The 13,674-nt window shown below is 41.3% G+C and overlaps 1 protein-coding gene across 1 annotated transcript in view; it reads right to left on the minus strand.

Moving 5' to 3' along the window:
- Positions 1–5,603: 5,603 nt before the first annotated feature.
- The window catches only part of CNTNAP2 (contactin associated protein 2), a 1,845,950-nt gene continuing 1,837,879 nt past the window's right edge, over positions 5,604–13,674 (minus strand). Inside the window, exons 23-24 of the mRNA XM_079786825.1 lie at positions 7,307–7,387; positions 5,604–5,906 (exon numbers count right to left, since the gene is read on the minus strand). Of these exons, the coding sequence (XP_079642951.1) occupies positions 5,707–5,906; positions 7,307–7,387 (281 nt within the window). The 3' untranslated portion in view covers positions 5,604–5,706. The remainder of the gene's footprint in view (positions 5,907–7,306; positions 7,388–13,674) is intronic.

The following is a 13,674-nucleotide window of genomic DNA, read 5'->3' on the forward strand; positions in this document are numbered from 1 at the left end:
TTTGTTAAGAACATCTGGAAGTGCTGATTGTCAAGGGACTTGATGACATTCTCCCTGTACCCGTTGGACCACATTCGCAAAGCAGCCTGATGACAAGATCCTATGGCATAATGCTTTCTAAACGGACTGGCGTGCCACTGCTGTGGCTGGGGATTGGCCCTGAGAACTGCTGAGGAACAGAGAGGTTGGGTGTTAACTGGCGTTAAAAATGTATTTAAAGCTTTCACTGAGAACTGATGAAGAGAAAATGCCTTCCCAATGGTGACAGGAGACCAGAAAGTGGGCGTGATAACTCAGGACGACAGCTCTTATTACACACGGAGTACGTTTAGGAAGGTCCGCACCTCCACGCAGTGCAGAGCCCTGGGGTCTAGTTCACTGGCCTGGATCCCTGTGTCCATCATCCAGTGTTACTTCCTCATTCCGAATAAGGCTCAGAATACGCTCTGGACATCGCTGGGCTCTGTCCACATTTTACCAAGCTGTGTGCACATTAAACCAACACATGAAGCCAATATCCATGAAGCACTTTAAGAAAAATGGGAGAGGAGGAGTGTGCGGCCAAGGAAGGTTAACAATGGGTGCATCTACATAACACCTGTCTTTGAGGAGGGGCTGTATCTTCACAGCTTTGGAAAGATTATGTTCCCAAGAGATGTAAACTTCAGGGCTTGGAACTTTCTTTGCTGAAAGCTGACAATTGCTTCTAAGAGAATCAAGTGGAACAAAACACAGAAAACTGCTTTTAGGATAATTAAAACTATTTTGGATTTTTTATTTATCAATCTGGTTTCTAATATAATTTTAGTTAAATGAAAGAACATTCACAAAGAATATTAGGCATACATACATAATTTCCTTCTTTCATTCTAGTTTACATGCTGCTGCTTTTAGAGAGTGAAATTTTGTGTTATTTCACAGGAATGGGACCCTCATTGACTTTACAGAAAGAATATTTTAGGCCAACTTTTCACAACGCTAACCTCCCTAGTCACCATGCTCACTGGAAAAAAAAAAAAAAAAAAAAAGGAAAACGCGACGAAAGAAAACTTAGAATGAGCGACACTGGGAACTGTCTCTTGGCCTACGAGAGAGGGGCCTCCGTGTTCTCATAGCCATCCAGAGTCCAGCACTGACTAGAAATAAGCCAGGGCTTGAGAATGGTGCAGACCGTCCATAGACCTGTTCTTAAAGAACATTTTCATCTGGAAAATAAACTTGTGAATGCATGTTAGACATTAATACCCAGGTGCCCCTCTGCCTTTATTACCTCTGCCAGTCTGTGCTCAACGGGAGTTAACCAACTTTTCAACTGTGCTTTACAATCGGTTTACATACCACTTGTATCCAAAAAATACTGCTGGGGAAGGAATAGGACGTTTCCAACGTTATCATGCAGAGCCAGCAGGCTACGCAAAAAGTCACATTTGTTGTTCGTATTGTCTTACTTAGAAGCCAGTCAATCACACCGAGGGCTGGGGTAAACTACAGGCGGATGAGTGGGAACTTAGGGCTTTATGCACGCGGAGTCCTGATTTCTCTGGCTCTGTCTGGGCTGTGTTGCCTCTTGCAGTGTTGACAGTTGGCCCCTTGGCAGTCTACCTGATGGATAACTTAGCAGTTAGTTGTACAGCGATGCCCCGCATAGCTCCACCTTCCCTGATATGGCCACATTGTTTCTTTGCACGTGACTTACATCCACAACCCAGAAAGCACGTCTTCTACTTGGCTCCGTTGACTCTGGCCCTTATATTTGGGTTTCCAAGTATTCCCCCGTCAGGAGTCGGTGCCCCTCACAATTGTCTTATAAAGTGGGTAAAACAGCTCTAACTTAAATACAGGCAAAGGAGGACAGCGGTTCGGCAACTTGGCAAAAGTCACAGAGCAAAGCAGGGAGCAAGAGGAAGGGCAGGCACTCTGTCAGCTGACTCTCAGGGTCCTCACTCCCCAAATGTCATTTAAAAAATGGTGCCCATTGTTCTTTAGTCCAAATTGGCAAGACTCACTGTTATAATTTCTCATCAATTTCAGGATCAGCTCATTCTACTGGGATGGCAGCTTGTGACCTATATTTGGCTGGTTAACTGGAATTCAATGAATAACTTGATTTGATAATTTGCTGCCTTTCTTTTTGAAAACTGCTTGGTAGGATGATGGAAAGGAGAACATACGAAGAGGTTCAAATTAGGTGCTAATTGTTTGGAGGTGTGAGACATAAAGCAACCATGAACATGCTTACACCGGAAGAACAAGTGGAAGACTAGAAAAGAACTGATCCTGTTGTAGAGGGAAATCAAAGCTTCTTCTTGACCTTTCGCGGACACTCTGCTTTCATATCCGGCAGCTGTAGCTGTTGCCTCAAGTGCCTTCTCTGGTGTGGCTGTGTCTTTGTGCCCATCTCTCAGCTGGCACCTGGTGGTTCAACAGCTGGTCAACCATAACATGAAAATCTCTTCGGCTTGTACCAGTTCTTTTCCCTGTGCCCCTCGATTCCTGCTCCTGTTAGCAAAGGTGGCTCGTTTATCAAATGCAGGCAACAGGGCATTTTCCAACAAAGGCACTCACTCCAAACTCTCGTTCCCAGCTCTTCAGTAAAAAACTTCATATAAGTTGCTTGATTTGAGCAGTTGGTTGAAAGCCACAAGGAAAAATGTAGTCTTATAAAGAAGGGCCAGAGAAGAGCTTAACCATAAAATAACTTCTCACCTCTGTTGCTAGCTTCCTTGAGCTCTATGGAATGTTATTTTGAGAGCTTAGAATGGCACTGATTTTACGTTCATTCAAAGTCCCCACTGCTGGCTTCTCAGAACATAGGTGCTTGCTTTATACACAGAAGCCATTTCCTACACAAGCAACACTAAGCCCAGGAGGAGCTTTCCTTGTGACTGTAAACCAGCCTCTTGTTTTAAAAAACGGTTTTGTTTGTCTGTTCCTGTCACGTAAAGATGCATTACCACTGGCCTTTTGTGCTTGACTGCTGATAAATTGGGATGGAAGATGTGGAGATTCTGTGGAGTATGGTTGACGAAGCAAGATGAGGCACCGCGCTTGGGCCCTACGTTCGGCTAGCTAGGCTGCACTGTCCTAAACTTTCAAGGGAGGGAGCCGGAAAGAAGCTGGTTTCCTTTCTTCACATAAACAAATTATTTACCATTTAGAAAGCACTGGCTAGAGGCTTCATAAACAGACTTAGGGATTATTGTGAAGACCACAGTCCCAAAGAGAAGCCAAGATCTCCAGCCTTCTTTTGGCACTTAATTCCTTATCTACCTTTTTGTGTCCTGTCTGCTGGTCGGATTGTAACCCCTTTAAGGGCAGAGACAGTCATACCTCTGTCCATCCTAAACATCCCAGATGATGGTGCTGCGGGAGACCCACTGATCCCGGTAGGCATTCCAGTGCCCTTGGTTTGGAAATTGGGTCAGAGAAGTGTTGGGTATTACTTTTAACATTTTATAGCAGGAAAGTGGAATGAAGAGAGAAAAGAGAAAGGGTGAGGACATTTTAGTATCAGGGAATGTTTTGATTGTTTTAATTCCCTAACCATTTGGGGGAACGGGGAAGTGTTGAGACAATACTGTATATAGAGAACAAAGCTATCAAGGAAAATGCGAGAAGTAACCAATCTGCATTATTTGTTAAGTACAAAGGTAATGCCTGTAAAATAGGTTTAAAAAAATCAGAAACATTTCTATAACACAACGTTTAAACTTTGCTTTTTCAATGTGATAATACATAAAAGAGCCCCGAACGGAGGCATCTTGGTTCAATCAACAGCCGTTGTTTTCTATGTCATTTGTAAATGTTACAGTGTTCTGATATTTATCATATTAAATACTTTTCATTTTTAATGTGTTTTACAGGAGAGCGATTAACACCCTTCTTAGTGAAGGGGGTTCATGAGAGGACCTGAGGTCAGCAACTGGACAAAGGGGTTTGGATTCCCGAGTGTTCTGTCACCTTGGCTTGAATGGGTCGTGTCTCCTGTGGAATGTGCCAGTACTTGTGCCATGTACCTCTGGAGCTATGGACAACATTTTCCTGACTCAGGAAATTGAGATCCTCCAATAACTTCGGCATACCAACTAAGTTGAAAAGTATGCATATACACAAGTAAACTAGAATTTCCATTTTACTGAGGCAGGCTATCAGAAAAATAGCATTGATACCTTTTTAACCTCATCTTACCTAGCAGGAGAAGGAAAACAAGTGATCAAATATTGGAGTCTAAAAATTTTTTTTAAAAAGTATTAAGGATAAGAGCCTGAACTATAATGACCATAAATGGTAGTCAGTCTAGAAATAACTTATGTAATCCTTTATTAAATAAGTGAAATTATTTTTAGATGTTCCAATAGGATCTCTGTCTCATTGGTTTACATACTATAAGTCTATTATTTTTAAATAAAACCAATGAGTTATTTGTTGGAATAATTGGTGAAAGTTCCTGATTAAAGTGAGGTGTGATTGAGTAGACAGATTCATTCTGTGAGAAGCAGTTTTGGAGACCAGGTTTGTGGTGAACCAGAGCCAAGGAAGAGCCCTGAACCAACGCAGCATGTCTGTTTTAGATGGAGTGATACAGGGAGTAGATGATGTAAAACATGGCAGTGTTTTCCCCATAGGATTCCAGAGTAGTAGAAGTACAAATAGCAATCAAAACTTGGCTTTATTGTGTCCATTCATTGTCTGCTAGTTTGTCACAGGGGCTTAAAAATTAGAGATTTAAAGCAAACTGAGAACCACTTAATTTATGCATTAGCCAGACAGTGTCCATATTCTTGCTACAACTATGAAAGAAACAGAGCAAATGGATCGTGACATGTGCCTCTAATCCCACAATGAGATGCTTACACATCCATGTAACATAACCCAGTATGTTGTAGGTAGAGCGGAGGAAAATCTTTTTTCAGTTGGTCACCAGTGAAAGGTACAGATCCTGAATAGATCTAAGACTACAAACATAGAACAATACGATCTCGCAGAATTCAATGAAAAATAAAACCCGCAATCCCAATGTGAAATTACTTGCCCTGGTACTTAATGCTTCTCTCTGCTGTGTTGATGATGTTTCTACCTCCAGGTGCAATACACCTTCTTCCTTTGACTGCTTCAGGCAGGAACTCTTGGAAAACCGGCACAGGCTGAGGTCTAATTGAAAACTGGCAAATAATAGGTTCTCTTTGCCTCTTTCTTTCCTTCTCCAATTTATAGGATACCAAAAAGAAACATTATATGAACATGAACTAGTAGCTACAATAGCCCATTAAAAGTTGACTAATGTGAAAGGAAAAGAATGCTGGAAGCCACGTGACTGTGTATCAGCTTTTCTCAAGAAAAAATATGCACGTTCTAAGGGCTCTTAAAAATGTAGAAAACTTGCCCTGTTACCATGGATTTTTAGAACACCTCTAAACACACACAAAATAAGACAGATTTTACCTACAAATTTCAACCATTGCTTAAACTCTAAAAGCATTTTTGTATTATTTTGTTTTGATACAGAAGGGAGAACTCAGCTATAAAGAAATATTAAAAAGTATTATTATAGATTTTGTGTGTGTGGCGATCAGTCTCAAGAATTTTCTGTTGCTTGCCTCCCCCAACTTGTGCTGATATTTTAAAGGATGTGCTCAAGAGTATGAAGCAGGGTGCTTTTGTCCCCTTCCCTTCCCCCTCCCTATCCCACAGCCAAAGAGCCACCCCTCAAATGAGCCATTCCTTTTTGCTTTCGTCAATGGTCTCTGTGAAGTTGGGGTCGTTGTTCATGATGGCAGCATCTGCGCTCTCTGCCGACTCTGCTCCCTTCGCTTCGTTGGTGTGGTAGGTGCCCTTGTGACGGAACATGTAGCGAATGAGGAAGACCAAGGTGCAGAGAATGGTGAAAATCACCACAGCAATGACCCCTGGTGGAGACAGGGCAAGGACTACAGGTTAAACTTGATCTGACATATCCCACAAACACTTCCCCCCCACTTCACCATGGTTTCTTCAAACACTACCCTCTCCCATAAAAACACAAACCTCCAAAAACAACAACTGCAAAAACGAACAGAATTGAAAGGAGAATTAGACCAATTCACAGATTTGGAGATTTCAACACTCTTCTCTCAGTAACTGATGGAACAATTAAACAGAAAATCAATAAGAATGTAGAAGACCTAAAAAACATGACCTAAGGAAACAATACTAATCCTACACATCTTTCTTAAAATAGAGGAGGCGGAAATCCTACTCAACTCATTTTATGAGGCCAGTATTATCCCAATACTAAACCCAGACAAACACATCATGAAAAAGAAAATCATCAAGCAATATTCCTCTTAAATAAAATTAAAAAATCAAACCTAGCAATATGTAAAAAATATATTATGATAAAGTGGTGTTAATTCTAGGAATACAAGATTGGTTTAACATTAAAAAAATAAAGCAATGTAATTTATCACATTAGGCAAATAAAGGAGAAAAACCATATGATAATCTCAATAGATGAAGAAAAAGCATATGACAAACTTTGGAATTGTGATTAAGCAGCATCATACATATATATGTTATACTCAGAGAGGCAGAAACACTTTTATGAAATAAGACAGAAGCAGGGAGAGAATATGGCAATGGGCAACAGGTTATCAATATTGATCCAAGTATAAGGATTATCCCAGGAGAGTCTAATTATTCTACATGTAGCCATGGTCAGAAGAAAAGACTGGAACAAAGTAGATACTCTGGCTTATTAGTTTTCTGAAACTAGAACGGCACAGTCTTTCCAATTTTTGTAGTAAGCTATCCTGGACCATTTGGGACGTGAGAGAATGAAAGTAAAAAAAGATAGGAGGGAGTAAGGACATGTCCTGGCTATTGCCTCTCAGCTACTTACTGACATATTCAGATTCTGGCTAGCTCACCATTATTCTTTTTTTACAGGTGTGCATTAGAAAGTAGCCAGGTTACATTCCCACAGTTTATCCACATCCATACTTCATAATCTGAAGCCATATTTAAATAGCAAAATGAATACTAAAAATTTACAGAACTTATTTCTCCCCTGGACTATGATTTTATTGCTTCCGGCCCAGCTGGCATGGCTCAGTGATTGAGCATTGACCTATGAACCAGAAGGTCATGGTAGGCTCATAGTGGCATGTGCAGGAGTCAGCCAATCAATGTTTCTCTCTCATCGTTGATATTTCTATCTCTCCCTCTTCCTGCTTTCTGGAATCAATAAAAATATATTTTTTAAAAATAAAAAAATGACTGCTCCCCATCGGTGAGTAGCCACAGGAAAGCCTGTTCTGTACCCACCTACCTCCAATGATGGCTGAGTTTCTGTTGACTCCATTTCTGATAGCTTGGCCTTGTCCTGGGTTATATGGAAAATCAGCACTGGCTGTAGAGAAAGAAATGGAAAGTCAGGTCGGAGAGTGAGCTTTATCGTTCATCCCAAGTAACGTGGCACCTATCTTCGCATACAACTCTTTACTTCCCGTTTTCCCAAATGAGATGCCCTTTCAGGTGGACCCATCTTGCTGCTGTTTCCCAGGAGAATCACAGCAACTTCCCCCTCCATTCCTGCCGGTTTCCTTCGCAGAGCAGTGCGCAACGCCTTTGGAGGAATCTTAGACTCTTAAACTACCCGGGCTGACTGCTTCAGTTCCACGGACAGACAGCTTATGGATCACAATACTTCAGTTTCACCGAAACCTGCCTCCTCCCACCTTTATCCCATTCACAACTGGTGGCAATGGCTGTACTTACAGATGAGCTTGTTAAAGCGTGCAGCATTGCTTTAAAAAGTAATCACTTCTTGATATTAATATTTTACATGGCTCTAACAAAACATTGTACACTTCGGGAACATTTTATAAGGGGGTAATGTTTCATGAGAGCTGAGAAGAATATTAATTACCTATTAAATATTCTCTTTCCTTATTATAAAAAATATAAGAATCAGTTGTATTAAACTTAGCAACTTTTCTAAGATAAAATAAATATAAAGCATGCAAAAGGCAAACATTATGAAGTCTGTATATAGGTCAGGAGAGTTATTATCATTCATGTAAGATAATTTAAATTAAAAAATGATTTCATATTTGCTGGACTTCTGCTTGAGAAGTTATGCTTTAAGATAAATCTTCCAACAGCAGCTTCTCTGAAGGCAGACTACCTTAGTCTAACTAGAACCATTGCTACTGAATGGCACCAGTAAAAACAAAAAATTTACAGTAGTTATTTGGCATAATTAAATGTGTACACACTGATGAAATAGGTTTGTGTTAAGATTCAGGGAATATCTTAGTAAAGACTGAGTTTTTTTCTTAAAAAAAAGGCATTTAAAAATATATGTTTTTATTGACATTAGAGAGAGAGGAAGGTAGAAGGAGAGAGAGAAAGAACCAGCAACCTTTTGGTGCACAGGATGACGCTCAACCAAATAAGCCACATTGGCCAGGGCAAGATTTGGTTATTAACACACACAATTCCTGATGAAGACTACAATTCAATGAACAAGAGTTGCTTTTCAAGGATGAAAGCTTATACCTTCACCTACCTCCACTTATGGCACAGTTTCTAGGCCTTTTGATGTTGTAACAACTCACTCTGGACACCATTTAGCCCGTGTCCTTCTAAAAAAAATCAAGCTTGTATGTAGCCTAGCTGGGATCAGAACCCAGATAGGGTTAACTCCACAGTCAATAAACTTCCCTATCCTGCCTTTTAGGGCTGTGGGGAGACAGGCAGGTGGGCTGTGGAGGAAGTCAGGCCTCAGACAGTTCAGCTTGGGCAGGGCCTATGAGAGGAAGAGCCTTTTATAGGGGATGGGTGAGAAAAATTTGTTTTTTCGACATGTCAAGTTTGAAGTGTCTACAGGACACTCAGGCAGAGAGATCTACTTACTAGATATTTGGATATTTTGTGAGTTGGGTCATATTTCTCATCTCCTTTTGAAAATATACAGAAATCTTCTGTCCTCCTTTAAATAATCTGAACCTTCAAAATATATTAAGTCATAGTGACAAAAACTCACAGTGGTAATTCAGTTATTATTCTACCAGAGGCCTGGTGTACGACATTCGTGCACTAGCGGGGGGGGGGGGGGGGGGGGGACTGGAAGGGGGTTCTCTCAGCCTGGCCTGCGCCCTCTTGCAGTCCAGGAGCCCTTGGGGGGTGTCCACAGTCAGACATCCTTAGTGCTGCTGCAGAGGCGGGAGAGGCTTCTGCTACCGCTGTTACGCTCACCAGCCCTGAGTCCGGCTTGTGGCTCCCCCACAGGCGGAGCGCACTGACCACCAGGGGTCAGCTTCTGCATTGAGCGCCTGCCCCCTGGTGGTCAGTGCGTGTCATAGTGACCAGTCATTCCATAGTTCGGTCAATTTGCATATTACCCTTTTATTATATAGGACTGTCTGATATTCACAAGACTATGAAATTGGTTGCTTTTCTGCTTCAGGTGATGTGGATGGTAGAACATAGCATAGTTTCTCTTTGCTCCAAAGCCTGCTTCATGGCTTTGCATCCTTGGCCACAAAACTGAGTTAACACAGATATCTAGAGATATTGATATGCTTCTCCTGGTTCCCTTGAAGTTACTGACATAAGCAATAGTGGAAGGTATGGATGTGACCTGAGATGAGCCGAGGAGAAGAGCCAGCAGAGAATATTTACAAATATCCTAGGATTGTCTTTGGTATAAAAATCTGAACTCTTCGGCAAATGGAGCAAAGCTCCCTTTGAGCTGAATCTCTCTCCTGCCTCTTCCCTCATGGAGACACCACATTCCGTACTCAACATTCTAGGCACATGGATTCCCGTGCTTTCGGTTGATGTGCCTTTGCTCATCCACATGGCACTCTCTGTCTAGACTTCTGGTTTGCCTTTCCTCTTCTTGTCAATGAAATCCTATGTCTTTCCTGAAACTATCCCCAACCACCTCAGATATGTGTCTGTCCCTCTTTTCAATGGCAATCATCTTAATTCTTGTCACTCCTTATGCAATAGTCACCCTCTTAAAGTCAGGGGCCAGTCTTAATTATGTTTGCAGTTCCAATGACAAACAGTGCAGACAAGAAGCAGAGCTAATTGGATGCTCGTTGACTGGTGCAATTAAAATTAGTCCATTAAGAGGTGTGTAAATGTTTGTGTAGCTTCTTCTGATAATAAAGACTCCCATGCAAATATAATTTTAAAAGTCAGCTGCCTAAACCTAACCCAACTCTTAAAGCAAAGCAGCATTCTTATTCTTCCCAATAAAGGCAATGAACATATTGAATACAGAGAGGCTACTAATGATTCCTGTGTCCACCAGCCTTTGGTGATTAGCTGAGAACAATCAGTGGAAAACCCGAAGGTACAACAGAAGTCCTTGTGAAACTAAGAGCAGGGTTCTGTTTTTTTAGCATGAGCATCCCCATTTTCATGGCTTTATTGATAACTTAACCCTGGTTGTCTTAATGCACATGAGTGCTCACTCCCTTGAGGCAAATTCACATTATTCTGGTGAGCAGAATTATGGCTATTTTTAATAGATATATTCCAAATGATTTCATCTCATCTGTCCTTCCCCTTGGGGATCAAGAGCCTCTTGGAAATACTCATAGAGAAACATGGACACCAAGAAACATGCCTAGGACCAGACCACTAAGCTCGTCCATGGCACATGCTCCACTCTGTGGCTAACTTCCCCAAGTTTGCTAGAACATAGCAATTTTGGTGGTACTAAAGTATCAAGGAGCCTATATTTTGGAAAATGTCATGAGTAGTTCAAAATAGACTTTAGATATTAACAGTCTCAAGACCAGATTTGCATCAAACAGGCAAAGGCTATTTTCAATACACTTTTTTTTCGGGATCCCCAAATGATACTGCATGATGATGGCCACAAAAGCTGTTCCAGCTCTGATTAAGAGTCTCACAGAATCGTGTGTATCTCTGCTTATCTCCCTGGCTGTTTGTTCATTCTATCCATAGACCATGCTTCCTTTGTACCACGCAGAGAGTAGCTCTTCTCCCCTCCCCCACCAACAGAGGACGACAAAACAGGTTAATGCAGGAATTGAGGATGAGAGAGTCTCCACCCTTGAACGTGCTCATGAAATAGTCTGGCTGAGGCCTCAGAGCCCATAGATGCACTACAGCCCTTCTCACTCAGAGAAGGCAAATGCACCATAGACGTCAATATATTCAGATGTGGATCACAGTCTCCTTCACAAATAGGTTCTTCCTTTGCCTTCCATGTGAGGCACAACCTGAGAGCTCAGCACTGGTGTTTCCTTTCCCCTCCTCCATCTCAGGTTGGGGGGAAAAAGGAAATAACACACATACTTTGTAAGAGCAGGCCCAGGAGAAGTCATTCCCAGAATTATATGAATACAATAAAAAGGTCAGATATTAGGCCAAAACCGGTTTGGCTCAGTGGATAAAGCGTCGGCCTGCGGACTGGAAGGTCCCAGGTTCGATTCCGGTCAAGGGCATGTACCTTGGTTGTGGGCACATCCCCAGTAGGGGGTGTGTAGGAGGCAGCTGGTAGATGTTTCTCTCTCATCGACGTTTCTAGCTCTCTATCCCTCTCCCTTCCTCCCTGTAAAAATCAATAAAATATATTAAAAAAAAGAAAAAAAAAAGAAAGAAAAAGGTCAGATATTAGAACTGGGTGAGTAAAAATGCACTTTCCTTCCCCCCAAAAGAACGGAAAACAAGATCTTTTATTCTCTTTTCTAAGGGCACTTTGCCCTTCCCTTGCCATCTTCTTGGAAGGATTTCTCAGGAAAGCAAATGAGAGTCCGATTGGCACTCTCCTATCTGTGTGCTGGGCAGGGGTGTGTGTGGTGTCCTTCCCTGGAAGCTGGGACAACCAGGGCTCGAGTGCCAGTGACAAGTTCTGAACCCACCTGCCCAGACATTAGGCTCATTATACAACCAAAGCCCCCAGTGACCATGTAGGGTATTTATACTTGACAAGTAGCAAAGCTCTAAATTCTAGGATTACGTGAAATGAATCATTAATGGCATTGACTACACTTTCCTCAGATATAAAACTCTCTAGGGCCCAGGATACCAAACATGTCTTTAATTGTCAATTCACATAATATTCACATTGCAGGAACAAGCTGTTTAGGAAATAATAGCACATCCTACAAGTCAGGTCCTGTTTTTAAGTCCTTTTCATATATTGATCATTTCATGCTCCTGTTTTAAGTCCTTTTCATATATTAACTCATTTCATCCTCATGTGAGCCTTGTGAGATGGGCATATTCCCACTTGGGAAGCTAAAAATGTGTCTGAGATCCCATGACTAGTAACAGGAGGAGCAAGGGTTTGAACCAGGAAATTGGCTCCAGAAACCACTTGCAAAAACTAATCTGACCTCTCTCTGATGAGAAGGGATCGGTCTACACTAGCTCTATCCAATTGTCAACAATAAGACATGCTTTTATGGCAACCCACTAACTCAGCCTAATTGCTTCTCTGTGGTTGGGGGGCTCTCTGGGGAGATCAATGATATCTAAAAGCTCTGACTGCCCTTGTCCAGCTTCAAAAGCTGAGCATGAAGAGACATTTTTTGTCTGACAGTATCAGCTGAACCATGTGATAAACTGAGGGCTCCGAACCAGCACTGCAGAACAGAAGCCCAATAGTCCTGGTGCCAGCAGCAATCCCTCAGGGGCCCAGCCAGCCCAGAGAGAATGGTGATCACCATTCTAGAAGCACGTGTGGAATCATGAATAGTGCTAATTGTGCTTTTAAACATTCCTGTCAGAATGTAATTTTTATTGCATTTTTAGAATGTGAAAATTAATAGAAATTTCAAGGCAGGTGCTTAAGTACAATAAATGGAATTTAGACAGTTTTAAGAATAGGCTATTAAAAAGAGATTTGCATTCTTTAGCCTCAAATTTCTTGCCTGTGCCATTGAGCAGGTAGGGAGAAGATGGAATAACAAAGATTATTATTTTTTCACTACAGAATATAAATGAGGTAGTTGTGGTTCTTATTCACTATGTTTCAAAATATGTAAAATTGTAGACTTTAGGCTCAGAAACCAGTTGCAAATAAAACACTCGTTTAAATGCATATAAAAATAAATTGAGGTTATCTAACATAAAACACCCCCAGAATAAAAGGTACTAAAATCTTTAGGTTGTCATATATCAGGGACAAAAAAATTAGAGAGTAGCTGACATCTCCTTGAGAAAATATCTCCATGGAAACCACTTAAGCTTCAGCATCTAAAGTGATAACGTGAGACACTCCAACAAAACTGCTATTAATTGTAATTTAATTTAAATTGCAACACTATGTTTGCAGTGGGATCTGGCTAGATGATGTATATATGCCTTTGTTCTTCCCAGCTTCTTTGTTTTGTTTTGCTTTATTCTCTTCCTTTAAATTTGAGTGGTATGGCAGAAAATTATTTTTTTCAAGTAATGCGTTTTAAGCATTTGCTATTGCCTAATATTTTAGAAGCAAGTGAAATAAAAGGTTTCGATTAAGATGCTGAAGATACAAGGAGCTGCTGTTTTATTTTGGGAGAAGCTACTGCTGATCACGTTCAGGAGGGAGGGATTGGTCAAGGCCAGCCGGTGTTTATCAAGAAGACAACATGTGGGTCGTGGCCTCGTGAGCCTCAGTCTCTTATCTACTGGTATACACATACCCATCACCTCAGTTTCCACAGA

Source organism: Cnephaeus nilssonii, assembly GCF_951640355.1.
Source record: "Cnephaeus nilssonii genome assembly, chromosome: 12".
In the NCBI taxonomy this organism is placed as follows: domain Eukaryota; kingdom Metazoa; phylum Chordata; class Mammalia; order Chiroptera; family Vespertilionidae; genus Cnephaeus; species Cnephaeus nilssonii.